The 21,735-nt window shown below is 48.3% G+C and overlaps 1 protein-coding gene across 3 annotated transcripts in view; it reads left to right on the plus strand.

Annotated features, from left to right (window-relative positions):
• GLI1 (GLI family zinc finger 1) overlaps positions 1-19,131 on the plus strand; it is a 104,511-nt gene extending 85,380 nt beyond the window's left edge. The window contains exons 2-13 of one of the 3 annotated variants that reach the window (XM_053370653.1): positions 4,661-4,849; positions 5,359-5,457; positions 5,680-5,772; positions 6,469-6,664; positions 7,689-7,854; positions 8,182-8,289; positions 10,017-10,157; positions 11,253-11,402; positions 12,453-12,617; positions 12,937-13,167; positions 14,763-15,036; positions 15,734-19,131. In XM_053370653.1, coding sequence (XP_053226628.1) covers positions 4,753-4,849; positions 5,359-5,457; positions 5,680-5,772; positions 6,469-6,664; positions 7,689-7,854; positions 8,182-8,289; positions 10,017-10,157; positions 11,253-11,402; positions 12,453-12,617; positions 12,937-13,167; positions 14,763-15,036; positions 15,734-17,820 — 3,807 coding nt within the window. In that variant the 5' untranslated portion in view covers positions 4,661-4,752 and the 3' untranslated portion in view covers positions 17,821-19,131. The remainder of the gene's footprint in view (positions 1-4,660; positions 4,850-5,358; positions 5,458-5,679; positions 5,773-6,468; positions 6,665-7,688; positions 7,855-8,181; positions 8,290-10,016; positions 10,158-11,252; positions 11,403-12,452; positions 12,618-12,936; positions 13,168-14,762; positions 15,037-15,733) is intronic. The other 2 variants (XM_053370668.1, XM_053370660.1) reach the window with 2 other exon arrangements.
• Positions 19,132-21,735: the final 2,604 nt, after the last annotated feature.

The following is a 21,735-nucleotide window of genomic DNA, read 5'->3' on the forward strand; positions in this document are numbered from 1 at the left end:
CAAAGTCGCTGAAGCTGTCCCTCTCTATGCCTGGAGAGGGCTGCTGTTAAAGGAATAAGAAAGTCAGCAATCCTTGTGGTGTAAAACACGAGTCCTTCAGAAGGCAAGTGGTGGTGAGGAAGACCTGAGCTTGTGCCACACTTTCCTGTGGGCTGATGGCCCTGCATACTTCCCGTATATTTCATTGTACCCAGGTTGGAAGGAGATCTTAAATCTGCCACCACTTGGAAGTATTTTCTTTTAAAATTGTATTTTATGGTTTATACAATGAAAGAGAAAATGAAATATACTCAGAGTCCTGTAGTGATTTCATGCTCTTTATTGCAGCTTGTAAAACAGTGATTTAATTGCCCCACAAACCTCAGGCTTTTATATACATTATTTACACAATGAGTCCCGTCTGATTGGCTTCCCTCCTGGAGCCTGATTGGTCTTCTCCTGCAAGCCAATCAGTTGTTGCATTCTAGGAAACTACTTGCCTTTTGTTCTAGAATCCAAGCTTAGTACATAACAGAAAACAACAGCACAAGTACAAATGACTCTGGAGTAATGCAGTTAAAATTCATGCACACAGCACTTACTTGGTCTGCAACAGGATAAGAAGGAGAACCTAAGGCTGATGTTCTGTGTCTATTTACCTATTGAACTTTGCTATAAGGAAATCTGAGTAGGTGGGTGGAGGGGAAGTGAGTGATGTTCTTTTGGTGAAAGTAATAAATGGAGATAGCATCCCAATGGAAAGCTGTGGGTGGTCTTTCCATGGAGAGGTGATGGCAAAAATATGGGAGAGAGAAACACACACAGCATATTCCTTGTGTTTGACTGATATCTCCAGGTGATCTGCAATAGATGGAAAAGTGAAAGCAGGGTTAGGGGGAATGAGTTGTCCTGTAATGTCAGATATTTGCTCAAATACAGTTTCCCAAAATCTTTGAACTGCATTCCTACCACATGTGCAAAAAGAATCCCACTGTTCACATCCCCTTCAGCTTAGTGGTGAAACAGCATTACCCAAAACAATTTTAGGGGACTCTAGAGCCACCTAAATAGCCTCTTGAATTTTAGCAGAGGAATTTCTTTTTATATATATATACTGTATAATAATTTTTATTAAATTTTCTGTTTTACAATTTCAAATAAACATTTTACAAACTTTAAAATATCCAGTCACTTCCCTTCTTCTTTCCATGGTTCATTTTACATATCATATATCCCTGCATATTTTATTATAACAATTCAAATCAATTTTCCACTTTTACATCCATCAAAAATGATATACTCTGTTGAATTTATCTTAATGCTGCCTGTGTTTTCAGCTGTACCATTATTTTCCATATAATCAATAAATGTTTTTCAATCTTCTTTAAACATATGTTCTTCCTGCTCTCCTATTCTATATGTTAAATCTGCAAGTTGTGCATATTTTGTCAACTTAAGTTGCCAATCCTCTTTAGTTGGGACCTCGTTCCCTTTCCATTTGTGGGCTAACAAAACATGGGCCACAGTTGTTGCATGCATAAATAACCTTTTCTGGCACCTGAGAATTTCAGTCTGGGTTATTCCCAGCAAAAAGGACTCTGGTTGGGGGGGGGGAAGTAATTTTGAACATTTTTTTCAATTCATTATAAATAATTTCCCAATACCCTTTTACCTTTTTACATGTCCACCACATGTGGAAGAACGTTCCTTCCACTTCTTTACACTTCCAACACTTATCTGATTCTGTCTTATAAATCTTAGCCAACCTACTTGGAGTTAAGTACCATCTATTAATCATTTTCAAATACTTCTCTTTCAATGAATAGCATGCTGTAAATTTCAGATCACTTTTCCAGAGTTTCTCCCAGAGGTTAAGATCTATATTGTGTCCTTTATCGCCCAGTGTGTCATTGAAGCTTTAACAAGCTCCTCTTTTGTTTCCCATTCTAATAACAGATTATACATTTTAGACAAAAGTTGATCTTTGTTTTGCAAGAGTTCTTTTTCAAATTGTAATCTTTGTTCCAAAAATCCATTCTTTCTGTCTAATTTAAACATATCATGTAACTGATGCTATTGCAACCAATCCGTAACTTGGCTCCTTAGGTTTTCCATTGGTTTCAGTTTGAGTCTCCCCCTCCCCATAAAATCCAGCAGTTCCCTGTAAGTCTATCCATATTAACTCTCTTAATTGTAATTGCTTCGATGGGAGATAACTATAAAGGTGTTTTTCTTTCCAGCAGATTTTTATATTTCTCCCAAACTCTATACAGATTCTTCCTAAGAATAAGGTTCATTAAACTCTTACAGATTTTTGCCTTCCCAAAGACATGCATGCCAGCTGAATTTAAATCACGGCCCTCTAAATCTAGGATGTCTGCATTGTCCAATGCAATCCAATCTTTTAACTAGCATAAACAAGCTGCCTCGTAATACATTTGCAAGTCTGGCAGAGCAAAGCCTCCTCTTTCTTTTATATCTATTATAATTTTATGTTTACCATATTTTTCTCTCTATAACACTCACATTTTTTCTCCTAAAAAGTAAGGGGAAATGTCTGTGTGTGTTATTGAGCGAATGTGTGGTCCCTGGAGCCGACTGGCCCGAGTGCAGGGGCAAAAATCAGATCGCGCGCTGCAGAGAGGAGGCTGCTGCTTTCCTGCATTCTGCCTCAGGGTCTTATTGCCCACCCTCTTCTGTTTTCGGTTGCTTTGTTTACAAAGTTGTAAAAGCTGTTTTCGGTTGCTGTGGTTACAGGTCCACATGGATTCTCAGGTTACAGGTCCACATGGATTCTCAGGATTTTTGCATTGGCCTACCGCAAACTCACCGTCAAATCACATGTCTGTGGCCACAGCATGAAGCACCAAAATGATACATCCACTGTTTCATTCAGATTTTTTTTTCTTGTTTTCCTCCTCTAAAAACTATGTACGTGTTATGGTCAGGTGCGTGTTATAGAGTGAAAAATACGGTAATTCTTGGCTTTTCCCCCATAGCAGATGCATTTCTGATGTAGCCATCTTTCTGATCTATAATCATGCTCCTGATCAAAGGCTGGAATTGGGTCTTGGTGACTCATACATGATTGTGGGCCAGTGTGTGACTTAAATGGTAGCAAATCCTGTCTCCCCACAAACCTGAAGTCATATTTGGGGTATGGAGTTGGATCCTTTGTACAGTCGTACCTTGGAAGTCAAACGGAATCCGTTCGACTTCCAAAACTTTCGGAGACCAAAGCACGGCTTCTGATTGGCTGCAGGAAGCTCCTGCAGTCAATCGGAAGCCATGGAAGCCCTGTCAGTTGTTCGGCTTCCAAAAATAGTTCACAAACCAGGTTTGCGGCGTTCGGGAGCCAAAACGTTTGAGAACTAAGCTGTTCAAAAACCAAGGTACCACTTTATAGGGATCCTATTTAAAGTGGGCTTGGAGGGGCAGCAGGGAGAGGATATGGATCCTTCTGTATCCATTGACAACTCAATGGCCATACACAGTGGAAGTGCAATCAGGAAGTGTAACAGGTCCGACTGAGTTCAATAAGTGATTCCCAAGAATAGAAATCATAGTCAGGGGTTGAGTATCTAATGTGCACAAACATTTACGCAAGCTTATGTGTATGTCAAAAGAACAAATATTTTTTTCTTAAAAATGAGAGTGGGACTCATTGTCCAGTGTTGATAACATTGCCACAGTTAAGATGAGGTGTAAAAGAGTAAATAATCATGGCAAATGCTCTTAAAAGGCATTTTCATTCATTTCCCCAGAGAGGGAGGAGTTAATCTTGTATCTATTTAATTATGAGCCTTTGATTCTCCCCTCACTCCACTCTCCTTTACTAGAAAACTCTTTTCCTCCTTTCATCAGACAACTGGGGGGGTCACTGCCTCTGTCTCTCTCCAGACTTGTCAGCATTTTGCGGGAGGGATTCAGGCGCATACTGAGAATTTTAGGTTTTTTCAATTAAAGTGGATTACTGTGCTTTGTCACTCTGGTGCAATGAATCCACTTTTTAAAAAGAAATGACTTTTTGCAGTTTGGGTAAGCGACACTGAAAGGTGTGGATTGATTGATTGAATGAATGACAAATGGTAGATGTATAAAAAATGCAAACCGGGATGAATGCAGGATGAATGTTCATTCTTGTGTAAGCTACAGGCAAACAAATCAGAACAAATACTCAATAAAGACTGGCTATAAACTAACCCCCATGTAAACTTTGTGCAAGCCAAATCAAGAAAAATAATAAATTGGCCGTCTGGAGGAGCCCTCCATATCTGTTTAAGGGCATAAAATACTATTACTGGAGCTAATCATGGAAGGTGTACATTAAACCTGTGTTATCATAGGAAGCTGCCCTGCACCAAACCAGACTCTTGGTCGGTCCTGCTCAGTATGATCTGATGTGACAGATAGTGGCTCTTCAGAGTTTCAAGTGGGTTTGGGGAGAGAAAGGTATTTTCCAGCCCTGCCTGGAGATGCCAGGAATTCAACCTAGAACTTTCTGCATGCCAAGTCTGTGCTCTGCCACTGACATGTGACCCCTCTCTGTCAGTGATGAAAACTAGGGTCCTTGGCTGAACTGCGCAACAAGACAGGACCAATTCTAGAGCCACCACACCAGTGACTGTGGGATCTTGGGTCTCTCTTGTCTTCTCACATGACTACACTCTGTCTCTTGCAGATCTGGATCCCTTAGCACTGCCACTTCCTGGCTCACTGTAACCCATCAAAAAAGCAGATGTGTCCCTGACTGCATCCAGCCTCCAACAAACCATGTTCAACCCGATGAACGCACCAGTTAATAACTACGTGGAACACTGCTACCTTCGCCCCCTCCATGGGCAAGGCCAACCCAGCACCATGGTGGAAGGTCAGTCTCACAGCAACAGCCAGGGGCAGCATGGGCCAAGAGCAGCACAGTCCTCTTGCTCAACACTCCACCTGAGCCATCTGTTTGCCTCTCCTTCTGTTCTTTTCCAAGAGGGTTTTCCAACCCACCCAGCTTCCTGGAACCTTTTCCATGTTGCTATGTCTGCTGAGGAGCTATTGCATGGAACCCTTTAATGCTACAGAGGATTTGTAGAGAAGGTTTTCTAGGAATGCATGTGCACATTCAGTTTGGGCGGAGGACCTGCAAGCTCTGCAGGTCCTCATTTTCCTCTGTGCACCCGAGACAATGCCCTTGTGTCTCAGAACACACTGATCACACCCCTGGAGGTAGATGTTGGAAGGGAATATTATCAGGGGCCTTGTTCAGGATTTGGTTGTCTGCCAGTACTGGTCTTCTCATTGAGGAGACCCTGATGACGTTCCAAGGAATCCCAGGGTGGACCAAAACATCCCCTGCTTCTATTAATGGCTCACTCTGTTCTTTTCCAGGAATCAATGACTTGCCATATTACCACCAAGCCAACTCCATGGGGAATCATCACACCTATGGGATGCCACCTGGAAGTGAACATCCTTCTCATACTGATGGTGAGTTTCAAGGACAGGTGGTGGCAAATTCATGAGAAGTAATGAGTGGGGGGGGCAAGGTAGAAGGGGACACACTGCAGCCTACAGACTTGAGAGCACAGATAAATAAGCACAGGCCGAAATTTTGCATGCAGCTGGAGTTTTCTTTGATAGTTTTGCTATAGCTGCTGAAAAGGCAAGCTCTTGTGCAGTTTTCAAAGTGGCTTGTCTCTTTTGCTGTAGGACCCGCCGTGGTGACAACTTCCATGCAAGCCCCAGCACATACATCTCCACTTTGGAACATGCCTGTAATTACTAGAGGCTGTCCTGGACAAGGTCAGCATCAGTGGTCAACAATATAGGGCACCTCCCTGGGCCCACACCCCCAGTGGGGACACAGTACTGACACTAGAGCCTCCTGCTTTTGCTCCTCTGTCTTGCTGTGTCAGCTGGTTTACCTTCCCACTCCAAGGCTGCAAATGCACTGTCCATTTAAAGCACATGACTTCCCACAAAGGATTCTTGGCTGCTGAGAACTGTATCTGTCTGAAGGATAAACTACGGTTCCTGGGATTCCTTGCAGGAAGTAATACGCTTCCACAAGAACCAGAACCAGAAGAACCCTTCATTAAGTTGTCTCTTGATGCTCTTAGAGCAGGGATAGCCAACCTGGCCCCCTCCCCCACCAACCCCAGCAAGCATGGTCAGTGGGCAGGGATGATGGGAGATGTAGTTCAGCAACACCCGGAGGGCCATGGGTTAGAGGGCCAGGCAACCTCATATGATGAAATGCATTGGAGAATGTGCAGGAGGGGAGAAGATGCACAAACAGCTTGGTGACATGCCAACATTCATTTAGAGCACCCCAATGCTTTAAAGAAATAAACAAACTCTAGATAGCCTTGGAGGCAGGGAACCCTGTCTGAAAACTTGGAGAGCAGCTGCCAGCCAGTGTTGGCAATATACTGACCCAGATGTAAAGTCTGACTAAGGATAAGGCAGCTCCCTGTGTTCTTCCTGTTTCCCACCCAGGTACTCGCTTTTCTACACCCCGAAGCACAGCCAAGTTGACCAAGAAGCGAGCGCTGTCCATCTCTCCTCTCTCAGATGCCAGCATTGACCTGCAGACTGTCATCCGCACCTCTCCCAATTCCTTGGTGGCTTACATAAACTCCCGCTGTGCTTCAGCTGGTGGCTCCTACGGGCACCTCTCCATTGGCACCAGCAGGTAGGTTTTCCCTTCCAGGATAGGTCAGGTTTGTGTGTATTGCGGAGCCCCAACTTTTTTTAGGACCAGGGACATATTTGGAAATCCGAGGAACTGTCCTGGGCACCATAAAAGCCTGTTCCTCTTATAAACTTAAACTCAGTGCTAGACCTCTGACAAAGAGCCTTCTTCACTTGTATCCAAAATGTATGGGAAACTCTCATACACACCCAAATACATCAGCCAGTTGTGGCTCCTGAGGAACACACATTATAAACCTCATATTTTAAAAAGTCAAACATGTTTTTAAAAATGTGCTTGACCTACCGCGGACATGCAGCACCTGTCTGTCACTCAGACCTCCCAACACCCCAAGTTCTCAGTTTTCCCCAAATGAGCTTCCACTCCCCCTTCTTCCCACTCTAGCCATTCTGAAGCAGAAGCATATACGCCCCACTTTCTATTATTTACTCTTTGGGGAAGCACACCAATGTCTGCCTTTAAAGCCAGAGCCTTTTGTGTGTGAGGAGCACTGCAATAAGGAGTGGGGAATCCTCACGCCCAAACTTGACTACATCTCCTCAATTCCGCACTCCTTAGCTGCCCAGGAAAGCCCAATTATAGATAGTCAGAGGGTAGTTCTGTTAAATTAAGGTAAGCCAGGTGAGGGGATGATGTACAAATGCACTCTGAACAAAATGAAAATAGTTCTACGGTTGTGCCGGAGATTAAAAAAAACCTTCCTGCTTATGTTAGTTCTCATTCTCCACTAATAGTACCCCCAATCAGAAGTTTCTTCAGCTCCATGTTTCACGGCTGGAGGGCATTGCCCATGCCCTTTCAAGCATAAGGGCTAGAAACTTTCCTTGCCCTTTTTGGTTTTTAAAAAACTACATTTGGGCTCAATAACACGTTATGCACTTCTGTTGCATCATGTTACACATGCACAGCACTGCCATTATGCAAACGCTCATTGTGCAAATGGTGCATTATGCAGGTGTTCTGCATGCAAACAGCTTGTGCTTTCTTCTGTCACCCTTGGCAGTCCTTCCCTTGGGTTCCAAAGCCCCATGGGCCACCAGAAAGCTCAAGGGATGTCATTTGGCCACAACCCACCTATGGCTCCCTGTGGATCTCATGAACACATACCTGGCCGGCCAGGGATGATGCACCATATGCCACCACCCCGTGGGATGCTGAAACACTGCCAGGTAAGTGGATATCAGGTTCACCCACCTGCCCCTCTCAAAGTGTCACGCTCAAGCAGGTGAATACCAAAAGCCCCCAACATGACACCGCCGTACCCATTGCTTACCCATAGCCCGCCCACCCCCACCCCCCACAAAAAACCCTCAGAAATAAATGTTAACCACCCAGGGGTGCCTTAGCACTCTTGGTAGGCTCTAAGATTAATCTCTCACATTCGTTTGGGAAAGCAAGATGGGTGGCCGTAGAGGGAGAAGGGGCCTCCTTCGGGTCTGGGGCTGCACTGGGAGAGGGCACCATCACCTGGAGCTCTCGCCGTCTCTTTCCCACAGCTGAAGTCAGAGCCCAGCCTGGGCAGCCCTCTGGATGCCCTGAGCTCCAAGTGCATGGAGGAGTGCTCGGAGGGTGACATTTCCAGCCCAGCCTCGACAGGGACACAGGTAACATCGGCCCACACCAATGTGCTCACACAGACACCAAGCGTGCCCTCTCTCCAAAGCCAGAGTCAAGTGTCCAGGACTGGAGTGGCTCGTGTGGAGCTGGAGGGGCGGTGGGGGCATGGAGGAGAGAGAGGAAGATGTTCTCATCATCAGCGTTACACATAAAAACCATGGTGTTTCACTTGTTTTTCCTCCCCAACATTTCAGTCTCACAGCTGGATAGATCAAGCGCACTCTAGGCTTAGTCTCTCACTCGTTGCCAGTCCGTCCACAAACCAAACTGCGTGTGCAGTGGGATTGTGTGGGGCAACCTTTAGGGGACATGGAGTACGGGGGGAGGAGGGTGAAGTCCTGGTGAGCAAGCAGCAGAAATTATTGTGCTGCTGGAATGTGTTACTCAGTTCCACTTTGGGTACAACCCAATATCTGCTCCATTTTGACCAGATGCCATTGCATAAGTTGCTCACCAGAGAGAGCCCTAGCAGAAGCTGGTTTCCGGAGACGCATCAGATCCTTTTGGTTTGGGCAGGCATATCTGATGGTTGCAGCTGAGGCATTGGTGGCAGGGTATTTTAACTTACTGACAACATTGAGATGATCATATCTTGGCTTAATAAGCCAAGGTATGAACAAGCTCTTTGGCTGAACACACAGTTCCTTTGCTCTTCCCTTTGTGTAGGCTGGGGATCTATGGTTAACAGCTTCAGAATGAACCAGGATATTAAACTACATTTTGAAGTTGACTTAATATCCTGACTTGTTCCAAAGCTGCTAACCATAGTTTCTTGGTTCAGATGAAACAAGCAAGTGTAATTAACAGCAGACTTCCTGGCTTGTTTGCCTCTCCACCATGAAGGCAGAGGGGCTGCAAACTCAGACTAAAGGCTTGTTCATATTTCAGCTTATTAAAATCCAAACTCTCCTATTATGTTTTATGTTGTTTTAAATAGCATGTTGGAATCTACCCTTGACCTTTGAAAGAGCATGTTATGTGCAGATACATGTAATTTATTTAAAAGCATGGCAGAAAAAAGAAAGAATTCTAAGCTCCACTATGGTGGAAATCTGCCCATACAAATATACCTCCTCCTCCTCCTTCTTCTATACCACCCCATATCATGTTTTCACACCATCAGTCACCCATGTGATACAGTTACAACCTGCGAAAAGAATTTTTTGTGAATTAAATATACAAAATTGCCTTAAACATGTCAGATCATTGGTCCATCTCTAGTCCACTGGGGTCTCAGGTAGAGGTCCTTCCTTTCCCAACTCTGTTGCTCAAAGATGATACAAACTGATTCTGGGACCTTCTGCAGGCAAAGCACCTGTTCTGCCATCAACTTATGGCGCCTCAGCCATGTGACCCATCAGAAGGCACAAAAGAGATTCACGGACATCAGCAAAACCCTTGACTTCATCAGTCCATGAGGCCATGGGCACAGCTGGGAGGTGGGGCAGGGATCGGCAGCTGCCCCTCCAATCAAGAAAAATCAAGAAAAATGCATAGCTGAGATTCTGCCCACCCAAAAGCCCTCCCCCCCCCCAACAAAAGGCCCCCCCCAACAAAAATCCTTGCTATGCCTGTGCACTGGGTGGACAGATTTGGACAGATGGACAGATTTTGCCCCTCTCTCATTGGATTGTTGGGGGGGGCAGACTAGGTCATTGCTCTGAATTGTTCCCAAGATTTTCTGAACATGCTCCATTTCTTACCTCCATCCCAGGATCCCTTACTAGGCATGCTTGATCCCCGGGATGAATTGGAGAAGGAAGATGGGAAAGTAGAGGCTGAGGCAGTGTATGAGACCAACTGCCACTGGGAAGGGTGTTCCAAGGAATTTGACACCCAGGAGCAGCTGGTGCATGTGAGTGATGTGGGCCTGTGGGCAGGATTGGGGGGGTGTGTGGACGGGACGGGAGGCATCTTAGAACTTGGTGGGAACTGGAAGGGCTGACTTATGCAGTCCAACCCCCTGCCCTCATTAGCTGCATCAGATACATCCTGGCAGGGCCGAAACTAGGCTTTCTGTCACCTGAGTCAAAAACCCAGTTTGGCACACACACACACTCTCGGATGTGTGTTTGCATACACACATGCACATACACACACACATACATACATACATACATACAAACACACACACCTCAACACATTTATTCGTAAAGGGCATAAAAATAGGCAATAGATTATTTGAATTCAAAGGAATCCTAAGAAGTATTATGACTGTATGACCAAAGGGAAAACGAGCATCCCTTCCAGTAAAAGCAAATTGTTTGTCAAAAGTAGAACTTCCATGTGCAGCAATTGTCTATCTGAGGTCTGGTTTTGAATTGGATTTATTTGGTCACAGGATCATTACAAGACCATACAAGACCATCATTATAAGACCATAAGATGAGCCAAGACCCTCTGGTTTCCTTTCAAAAAATTTTTTGTCCTTTTCTTTGAGGCTTTTTGTCACCTACCCCTCTTCTTGGTTCTGTGCAAACCCTTTCAAGGAGTTTTGACATGTAAATTTACTCCTGAGTAAGCTTCAACAAGATTCCTTTCAATTTTATTTTTGTTGGACTCTCAATTTTATTTTTGTTGGAACGGATGCCAAGGATTATCTAGTCCAATCCCTTGTAATGCAGAAAACTCAGCTAAAGCATCCATGACAGATGGTCATCCAACCTCTGCTTAAAAACCTCCTGAGGCAGACCATTCCACAGTTGAACAGCTCTTACTGTCAGAATGGCACCCCTCTGAAAGCTTCACCTGGGTCAGAAACCTGGGCTAGACACCCTCCCCCCCCAGCTATGACTCTGCGCCCTGGAACAATCCCTGCTTCCACTCTGTAATGCTTTGCAGTGATTAGGCAGGATCAGAAGCTAAACCATAAATGCTGGTGATGAACTGTGTTTTCCACTGACTTCCACTGACTTTTTACGTCTGCTGCATTGCTCCCCTGTCATTGCAGCATATCAACAATGAGCACATCCACGGGGAGAAGAAGGAGTTTGTGTGCCACTGGCGGGAGTGCTCTCGGGAACAACGACCCTTCAAAGCTCAGTACATGCTGGTTGTTCACATGAGGCGCCACACAGGAGAGAAGCCCCACAAGTGCACAGTAAGTAGGGTGGGCTCAAAAGAGCCAGCTGGTTTCTGTCCTGGGTGGAGGATCTGAGGAGAGACGGAGTTTGATGAGGTTCGCACTATGACTGTCTCCTGCCTTGTCTTCTTCACAATGAGTACTGTTTTTATATTGCTACTATTCAGCTTCTGCTAACATCTGTGTTGTTTCATTCTCTACTATGTCCAGAACAAATATAATTAATTTCAATGCATTTCAGTGGAATGGAAACGTCAAAAACAATGCAGAAAATAATGCAATTATTTACATCCCTGGTCTTCAACAGGTGGGTCAGGAGTCAGGACCCACTAGTGAGTCGTGGTCTGATCCAAGGGGCATCACAACAGAAGCACTACCTCCGTGCAAATATATTGTAAAAGATTACGAAATGAGTCCCCTAATGCATGTTTGGGTTAAAAGTGGGTTCTGGGTCTGAAAAAATGGAAAACTGCTGATTTGCATAACTTGTGTGGACTCAAAAACTACTATAGTGAATACTGCTTTTATTCACTTGTGTGATTTCTGACCTTGGTCAAACTTGTAGATTGCACTAGTTTCAATTTCTGATGGAATTCTCTGACATCCCTACCCCTCAGGAGAGGTGCCTCAAATTTTCAATGAGGCAGCTGGGCCCCCTCAATATTCTGCGTCCCGTGGTGGGCCTCACTGTGCCTACCCACGGCTGCAAAGGGGACACACCAGGCCTTACCAGGCCTCCCTGTGGCTGTGGTGGGCCTCGCAGACGCCTCCTGCCATGTGATGTCACACATGTGCATCGTGCTCGTGACATCACACACATGCGCCCGGCACCCCCAAAGTTGGGCAGAACCCGGTGCCTGTGACAATGAGCCAGGTTCCATCTTCGACCACTTCCATCATGTGTACCTGGCTGTGAATGGGTGTGGCTGGCTGCCCCATTGGAAGAAGGGTGTGGTGTGCGCACAAAGGAAGCTACACATTTGGGTTGGCACAGAGAAAGAGTGGTTTTGTGAGGGTGGGGGTTCCCCATTTTGCCATACAACTACCAACTGCTTTGCTATCCTACAGTTTGAAGGCTGCAATAAGGCCTACTCACGACTGGAGAACCTCAAGACCCACTTGCGCTCCCACACGGGTGAGAAGCCCTACGTTTGTGAGCACGAGGGCTGCAATAAGGCCTTCTCCAATGCTTCAGACCGGGCCAAGCACCAGAACCGGACACATTCCAACGAGGTATGGCTAGCTGCCTAGGGGGAACCATGGAGTCTCACGTCAAAAGGATGGCAACCCCCCCCCCATGCAGTATTGGTATGACCCAGTGCTTCAGCCTTTTCCGAACCTCAAGTCTCTAGGTGCTGTTGTACTACAACTCCCATTATCCCCAAGCAGCATAGGCAATAGTGAGGGTTCATAGGAGTTGCAGTCCAACATCTGGAGGGTCCCAGTTTGAAGCACACTTGTCTTACTATGAGGCAGAGTGAGGCAGAGAAGCATTCTATGCCTAAAGTTACCGCCTCCGGTGAGGGACAATAATCTGTTCGTGTCCTGGCAGAAACCCTACGTCTGTAAGATCCCAGGCTGCACCAAGCGATACACAGACCCCAGTTCTCTGCGCAAGCATGTCAAGACGGTGCATGGACCAGATGCCCACGTCACCAAGAAGCATCGCGGAGACACCATCTCCACCAGCCGGACACTCGTCCTCCACAGCGATATGAAACAGGAGCGAGACAGCGAAGGCAGGAAAGACGAAGGCAAACTCATGGTGCCTGACTCTAACTTGGTAAGCTGTGCTACACAAGCAGCGTTGGGAGAAGAGAGACTAAATTCCAGTGCAAGGCACATCATGGTTGCTTGGAGAGGACACACGGAGGACGGATCTTGACACTGGGCCGTGGTGGCTGGTGGTCATTGAGACTGCTAGGGCAGAAGGCAAGGAGGCCAACAGCAGGTGGCGCCAGAGCCAGTGTTAGGCAGAGCCCACCGATTCCCTGCTGTGTTCTATGAGACTGAGGAGAGGGAAGGTGGCAGCCAGTGCCTCCCCTTGCACTGTTCGCAAGCAGAAAGTTTGATAGGTGGGGGTTGCCAGAAGGCAGACTGAGGTTGGCGCGGCAGGTGCCCTAATGGGTCAGCCTCCACACTGGGCTATGAGGCTAGAATTTATTGAGTTCAAGGAGCACTGGGGGGGGGGGGGCACTTCCCTCCTTACTTCTTAAGAAGCAGAGAAAGGATGAGTCAGAAAAGATGAGGAAGCTGCCTCATACCCAGTTAGACCGTTGGTCCGCCTGGCCCAGTGTTGCCCACACCCGGACTGGCAGTGGCTCTCCATGGCTTCAGGAGGGGATTTCTCCCACACCTATTTGCAGGTGCCAGGGAGCTGAGCTACAGACCTTCCCAAACCACGCTGAGCCAAAGAGGAATTAGAATTTGGTGGGAATTTGTGATTCAGCCAAAAAGTTTCCTGTTCCTGCAGTCCATTCTTCAGCATACAGGCCTGGAGGAAGGAATGCTGCACTATAAATCTTCAGAAATTGGCACCCTGAGCATCTCAGCATTATTCCCGTTCTCCTTTCTACTGCCCTCATCCATTGCCCACACCAACTGGAATTTGCCCCAGTGATTAATCAACTCAGTAGATGGTCTACTGAGTAAAGCTGGCAGCCCTATTTTAGTTTTATTTAAAAAATATTGTTTTACCATCACATGTTATTCAGTTTAAGAAGCAAGTTGAAGTAGTTATGGTGCTGGTTTCGGTGTTATAAAGCCCTGTGCAGGTAAGGTGCAAGACAGTTGAAAGATAATCTCACCCCTTATATACACAGTCACTGCACTCTGCAGGTGAGGGCCTCCTGCAGATACCGTTTCATCAGAAGGTCCATTCTGCACAGTACAGGAATCAGGCCTTTAGTGTTGTGGCACCTGCCCTTTGGGATGCCCTCCCCTTGAATACGAGGCAGGTGCCATCTCTACTTTGGTGCCTGATGAAGACCTTCCTCTTCCAACCAGCCTTTTAAGCTGAGATCTTTCCCAGTCTGCATCTGTACTAGAATTGTTTCTATTGATTAATCACTGGTTGTTTGCCACCCTGGGCTCCTTTGGGAGGAAGGGGGGGGATGGAAATGTAATAAAAGAAACAAGCAAGTACCCCATGAGACTCTTAATCTCAGGATCGTGGGTTCCAGCCCCACGTTGGGCAAAAGATTCCTGCATCGCAGGGGGTTGGACTAGATGACCCTTTTAGTCCCTTCCAATTCTATGATTCTAAGTAGCCAAGATCTCTCCCCCCACCCTGCATGGAACGCCTCCCCCCCCCCGAGTTGTTGTGACGATTGCTGTAACCCTGCAATGTGGCTGTGCTCCACCCCCCACCCACCCCAGAAACCGCAGCCCAGCCCCGGTGGCCAGTCGTCCTGCAGCAGCGAGCGCTCGCCCTTGGGCAGCGCAAACAACAATGACAGTGGCGTGGAGATGAATGCCAATGCGGGTGGCAGTTTAGAAGACCTGTCGGCGCTGGAGGAACCATCAGAGTCCATGGGCAACTCCGGGCTGTCGGCGCTGCACAAGCTGGAGAACCTGCGCATTGACAAGCTGAAGCAGCTGCGCAAGCCCCTGTCCGCCAAGGGGGTCAAGCTCCCTTCCATCCCCGGGTCAGGTGCGTGGGGGGAAGAGGAGGGGAGGGCAGGGGTGTCCACAGGGGGTCAGGCACTCACCTACACCTCCAAATCCGGATGAGCATTAATCTCTAGATCTCCAGCTTTCATTGTTTTCAAAGGGTATGTTTCTAGCATTTGTAGAACCTGAGCTAGAAGTCAAAATGGACAGAAACTCTCCTGCTCCCCATTGTCATGTTTTACTTTGCTGCCCGCCCACCCCGATCAGAAAAACCCCTGCGGATGCCCATAGAATAGGGTCTGCACAGGCAGGAGGCAGTGAGAATAACAAGGCCCCTTGTTGCTCTTCAGGATGGCTGCCAGCAGAGCAGCTTCAGTGCTGGGCAAGGGTGCTCTCCTATTTTACCTCTTGCAGTGAAATAGCCTCTTGCAGATACTGTTGGCCTTGGTCTTGTGGTCCGCTCTTCTTTCTTTAGCCATTTAGCACTGCCCCCTCCCAATTAAGTCACAGAGCTGGTTGAGTCATGTTTCTACCTGCCCTGGAGCTGACATCACATACGATGCTCTAAATATGACTGACAGGTGCCCAGATCTCGCAGAGGAGGAGCCCTTTCGCCATTCTGTCAGGCCTTGCCTCGGGCCTAGTAAGCCGGCTACAACCATGGGCTTAGCTTTGGGCCTGGCTTTTTGAAATGTGTTTTCTCTGTCCTTTTAGTCAACTGTGCTGCTTCTTCGCAGGCTCCACGAGAGAGATGCCTGGCTTGTGTGGGCCACCCTCCGCTGTCTCTCACCGGCGCATCATGGAGCTGTCATCGGGAGACCTGCCCTCCCTATCCATGCCCAGTGAGCGCCGTGGTAGCACCACCAGCACCATCAGCTCGGCCTACACCGTCAGCCGCCGCTCCTCCATGGTGTCACCATACCTGCCGGCTGCGGGAGGCCCTAATGGGGTGGGCCCACCTGACGTGTATGACCCCATCTCCCCTGACACCTCCAGGCGCTCCAGCGAGGCCAGCCACTGCGGAGGTCTTCCAGGACTGGGCAACCTGACACCGGCCCAACAATACCGCCTCAAAGCCAAGTACGCCGCTGCGACAGGCGGACCGCCTCCAACCCCTCTACCCAGTATGGAGAGGGCTGCTCAGCCCAGCCTCATGGCAGATTACTCAGGCTCTGCCCTGCCTCCTTTCATGCATCGACACAGTGCCAGCGAATACCACAGGTGCAGCTCTGGCATCCTCCACCCCCACCTGGCACTTGGCCACGGTGCTCGGCGAGCCAGCGACCCCTCCCAGACGGTGGGTGAGGCCAACCCGCCCCCCAGAGTGCAAAGGTTCAAGAGCCTCAGCAACATGAGCCCAGGAGGCATGGGCAGAACCAGCGGGCAGGCGATTGGGGGCTCGGATGCCAACCTGCAGCGCCACCTCTTCTCGCCACGACCGCCAAGCATCAGTGAGAACGTCTTCTTGGAGAACGCTACCATGGAGAGCACCGGCCCAGCTGGAGAGCAGGAACTGCTGGAGATGGAGCCTTACCTGGGTTACCAGGAGCAGAGCTACCCATGCCAGGCTGCGGGCATGGAGCTCCCAAGCAATGTGCCCCATCGAGGTGCGCCCAGGGCAATAGGCAACTTGCAGATGGGTCCTGAACAGCTGGAAGGCGGCTTTGACCAACTGGACTATACCCAGCCCCAATGCCAGATGAGCCTGGCTTTCCACACAACAGTGCGGCACTGGGATGGCGATGGTGTGGGGCTTAACCCTGCACCCTCCTCTGCCATGGGGCAGTGCCACTCTGCCCAGTACGCAGTCCCAGATGCCAAGCACATGGGGGTAGAAGGTCATGGGGGTGAAGGCCAGCAGGGCACTTTCCAGTTTGGCCAGGCCCACATCAAGGCTGAGCAGCAGTTCCAAGCAGCTGTGCCAGCTCTGGCCTCTTGCCAGGGCATGAAGCAGCTGCTGTACAGCCAAGCCCAGCCTGCCTGTGTCAGGGGGGAGGGGTACCACCAGCCTGAGAGCCAACAGGCCCCGTGCTTTGGTATGGGGCAGCCCCCCAGCAGGAGGCCCCAGACCCCCATGCTGCAGGTCAAGGAGATGATGGTTCGGAGCTACGTGCAGTCGCAGCAGGCGCTGATGTGGGGGGAGCAGCCAGCCGGTGATGCCATGATGGGCATAGAGAGCGGGGGACAGTGCCAGCAGCCCCAGCCTTACCCTGGCAGCCCCAAGTACCCCGGCTACCCTGCCAAGCCCCCACCAGCAATGGAGAGCAAAGCACTTTCAAGCCCTGGAGGCCAGTGTTACAGCCCAGGGATGGTCCCCCACCCGCCTGGGGGCCCCAAGCCGCTGAGCAGGCCAAGCAGCTTGTGCTACCAAGCCAGCCTCCCTTATGAGACCCCTGGCGAGGGCGGCCCCCACCGGCTGATGCGCTTGCCCCCTCTCCGCAGCCCTGAGGAGGCCAGAGGTTTCTCCAGCCAGCTACACATGCCGTTGGGCAAAGCTTCTGGGAACAAGTTGATGAACGCCCACCAGCGTCACTGCCAGCCCCCCAGCTGCGTGGCAGAGGATCCGGGTGGGCCCTTCACCCCCAGGCTGGACATCCTCAAATCAGACTCTTTCTCTTACCTGCCAGAAGAGCAGGTGTCCAACAGCTTGGACACTCTGGACTTGGAGAACACCCACTTGGATTTCACAGCTATCCTAGACGACGCAGAGGGCCTCAGCCCCACCTCCCCGCCCGGTGGCCCAGCCAACATGGCTGTGGGGGACATGAGCTCCATGCTGAACTCACTGGCAGGGGAGAACCAGTTCCTTAACACCCTTTCCTAGGACAGTTGGGATCATGGCTGAGACGACGAAGACCTGCTGTGAACAGGAACCAGATGGGCACAAGAAGAGACGAGGCCAGGGTCCCTCTTGCTGGGCTGGACTCAATAACTTGAGGTTGGGGAGTGGGACTGGGGGCTCTGCAGGGAGACTGGGTCCAATTAGTAACTTCCAGGCTTGCCTTTTGGTACCAAATTGCATCTGTTGCAACCTCAGACCTCCTGTACAAGGTGGGTCTCTTGTTGAGAATTGTGCTGATGGTACTGGATGAAGGACAGGTGGCCATAGGAAAAGGAAGTGGAGTCCTTCCTCTCTCCCAGCTGGTAGAGCGAAACCCATCCATCCTCTGTCTCCCGCACTCCCCAAATGAAACCAGTATTCTTAATAAGCATCACCCCAAAGTGCCTCTTCTGCAGAGTCCCCTACGCATTGAGAGCTCTGACAGGCCATCAGCCTGGTTCTAGAGTTTGTTGAGCACAGCTGCGTACCTAGGGCCCATGTCGGCCTGGAAAAATTTTATCCACAGAGGAACATGTGCAAAAACAGGGCTTTTAGGCAAATTAAAAACTTTGCCTGCATTTAGCAGGAGAGATCTGTGATCTTGAGCAAGCAGGAATGTTGCCACCTGTTCATAGTTCCTTCTTGCAAATTCCAGAGGGAAGGAAGGAAGCACTCCTAGTGGAGGAAAGATTTGACTCTGTGGTTTTGCCTACAGAGACTCTGGAGGTTGGTGGTGGGGCTCAGAGCATCTACTAAGAGCAAGCTCTTCTTTGCACATGGCAAATACACTTCTGGCACATCCAGGCTTTTCAGCTCTCATCTGGTAAAGCTGCTAGACTGCCTGGAGCCCTGAATTCTACATCAGCCTGGGCATTCTCCATTAGCTCCCATCCTGCAGTTGCCACCAAGACAAAGCTCACATTGTGATGTAAGTGTAATGTTGGGGGATGTGCAAAAACATCTGCTCTGGCGGCTTCTGCTTTCCTAAAGATACATGGCTTTCCACTATCCCTTGCTGTGAGAGCAGAATTGTGGCATCTGCCCCAATTGCCCCAAAGGGCCACTCCATCCACACATCACATTTTTTAAAGGTGTACATATGTGTCCTAATCCACCTCTGGCTGTGCATGTAAGTAGTGACAGAGTACAGGTGAGAATGCACATATAATTTATACCAGCAGTTCCCAGCTGAGAAAGGGAGATCTCATTGGGGCTGGGGCAATGACGTTTTACATGTACACTTAAAAACAGATGCGTGTGATGAGCCCACATTTGCATACATACATCAGGGAGCTGGGGTGGGCTGTGGATCCTTGCCCGAGTTTGTTACCTCTTGATGTTTCCTGCTTGGCAGGGGGTTGGACTCGATGGCCCTTGTGGTCTCTTCCAACTCTATGATTCTATGATTCTATGATGTATGAAAGGCTTCTTAAATGTCAGGCATTGGACAGAGAACTGAATCCTAGGGCTGAAAAATTAAAAAGTGTATGTGCACAACAGGCACATAAGCAGACCATAGTGAGCCACAAGTGTAGAAAGCTGGAGGAACAGCATAGCACAGATTATTGAAGTGCCTCACATGCTCATAACTCAGACAAGCAAGCCAAGTTACAAGGGACAACAGACTTCCAAAGACCGCCCCTGTGCCCTAAGATCACAGGTCAGTCCAGCCTGCAAGAAAAATCCTTCTTGAACCCAAATCAGTTCAAAGGCAGGTTCACACATGTGTGTTGCATCACTTGAGTTGGGCTGCATATCTGGAGAACATTTACCTCCTTTTGAATCTCCCAGTTTGGCAGGAAGCAAGGCAGCCACAACTGCTCCTGCTGATTCACTCCTTCCTTGGCCCTTCTGTCCTTCCCCACCTGTTTTAATGACCTGGGTTCCAGGGATGTGCCACATGGGACGCTGGTTGCCTTGACTCCCACTGCATTTGGGGATCTGAAGGCTTTTTACAGGTTGCAGCCTGGCAACTCCACAGGAAAGCAAATACACCCCTTCCTCTAGTCTAGAGGCAGCTCCTGCCATCTCAGTGTTCAATGGGAGGAAAAGTTGCTTTGCTACACAGCTGCTTTGGGGGTTGTTTGTTTTTAACATGCAATAAACCTGGTTGGGGCGGGCAACCCTCAATCTGTGGCACTTGTGCTCAGCTGGTGAGCTATAGCTCCTGCCATCTATTCAGGCCAGGTTCCCCAAATAGTTCAGAGGCTGGGTTCTTCAGTTCTGAATTTACATACAAAGATGGTGTACTTTGTTCACAGGCTACAAATAAGCGGGGGGGGGGGGGGAGAGACTTGGAGGTAATGTTCAAACAGACCCAGCTGACTAAGCAAAACAAGTGCTGCAAAAGCTCTGGAGGGTTTAAGTATTGAGATGGACAACCATGAGAGTGGTGTTCAGAGTTAAAAGGAGTCACCATCCCCTGTGGTGTTGGGACACTTGCCCATTGTCACCTCTTCTAAACAGGTTTTGTTAGGCTTTCAAAAACCTGTTTGACCAAAGATGACCCAAGAGAGTGAGCAGAGCCGAGGGCAGTGATGCTTTTTGTCACCTGTCCTAAACACATTGTCTGTTACATGCCTGAGCCCTTGTCTTCTTTGTGCAAAGCAGATGGGGATTCCCTGCTTCCGGGAACAAAACATTCCAGGGGAAGCACAAGCAGCTTAGTTCTACCACATCTGTCTGGTTCAGTATTGTCTACAATATGCTGAGTGGCAGCCTCTCTCTCCCAGGTTTGGAGCAGGAGTCTTGATTCAGCCCTGCCTGCAGTCGCTGGGTCTGGAGCCTGGGCCCTTCCACATGCAAAGCCATCCTCCACCACTGAGCACCAGCTTCTGTCACTGAGCTAGCACCTTCTCCCCCTCCCTAGTCTCCCTCAGGTACTTATCCCAATGCCCTGCACTCAAGCATCCTCCTCCTAGCAAAAGAAAAAGGGAAAAGGGGGGGGGGGGAGAGAACCTAAGTTAAACTTGAGAAACCAAAGAAACCTTTCATCCTTTTTAGCTTTTGTTTTGTATCTTCCTTTTGTATTTTAGCTGGGAAGCCAGACCAATGCCTGTCCCTTCCAGGTGATTTTTTCATCTATGGGAAGGGGAAAGTATTAAAGCAAAAGGGTGGGTGGTAGGGGAAATTTCTAGGCATATCATAGTGACATGTATTTTTATGGATTGTATATAGGTGTGCGAGTATTTTTTACCTGTAAATCTTTCTCTCTCTTTTTTTAAAGAGAAAAAACACAATAAAATGAAAATTGAAAATATTTCCTAAGGGAGGGGAAGCAAATCTGTCCCTTTTATACACATTGAAAGAGACTCATATAGTTGAGGAACTGCACCTAGCAGTCATCTAGCCTGTCTTCTTAGCCTTGGTCTTCTTGCCCCCAAATGTTTCTCCTCCCTAATGTAACCCTGGTTCTCATCATGCATTACAGCATCCATGGTCTCAGATTAATTATTATTATTTTAATACAAACTTCTTAATTGAAACTGATTCTCCCTCCTTATTAGCTCCTTGCATCCATCTTGGTCACTTTTAAATATTTTAAAAACACGTCCAACTGCTCCAAGAATGGGGGAGATAGCTTTGTAAGTGACTGTAACAAGTGCCCAGCCAGCCACCACGGTGCACACTTGGCCTATAGCTTCAGCATACTGAAAACCAAGAGAATGGGTTGCTTCTGATCTTGATCTAGGAAATGCACTGAGCTTCCATAGTGGGCTTATTACCAAAATAATGTAGGCAATCTTCTACTGATTAACCTTTGCTTACTCAGTAGATTTCTGGATGGGAATGGCTCCAACAAGCTGCTTGAAACAGCTCCTTCCAGCCAGCTGAATTGCAGTTGATATAGAGCTGCAGCTGATTGGGTGGTCAATAATGGATCCTTTTCAAATTGGCTGGATGTTTTAAAAAAATCAT

The sequence above is a fragment of the Podarcis raffonei genome, chromosome 2 (assembly GCF_027172205.1).
Source record: "Podarcis raffonei isolate rPodRaf1 chromosome 2, rPodRaf1.pri, whole genome shotgun sequence".
NCBI classification, from domain to species: Eukaryota; Metazoa; Chordata; class Lepidosauria; order Squamata; family Lacertidae; genus Podarcis; species Podarcis raffonei.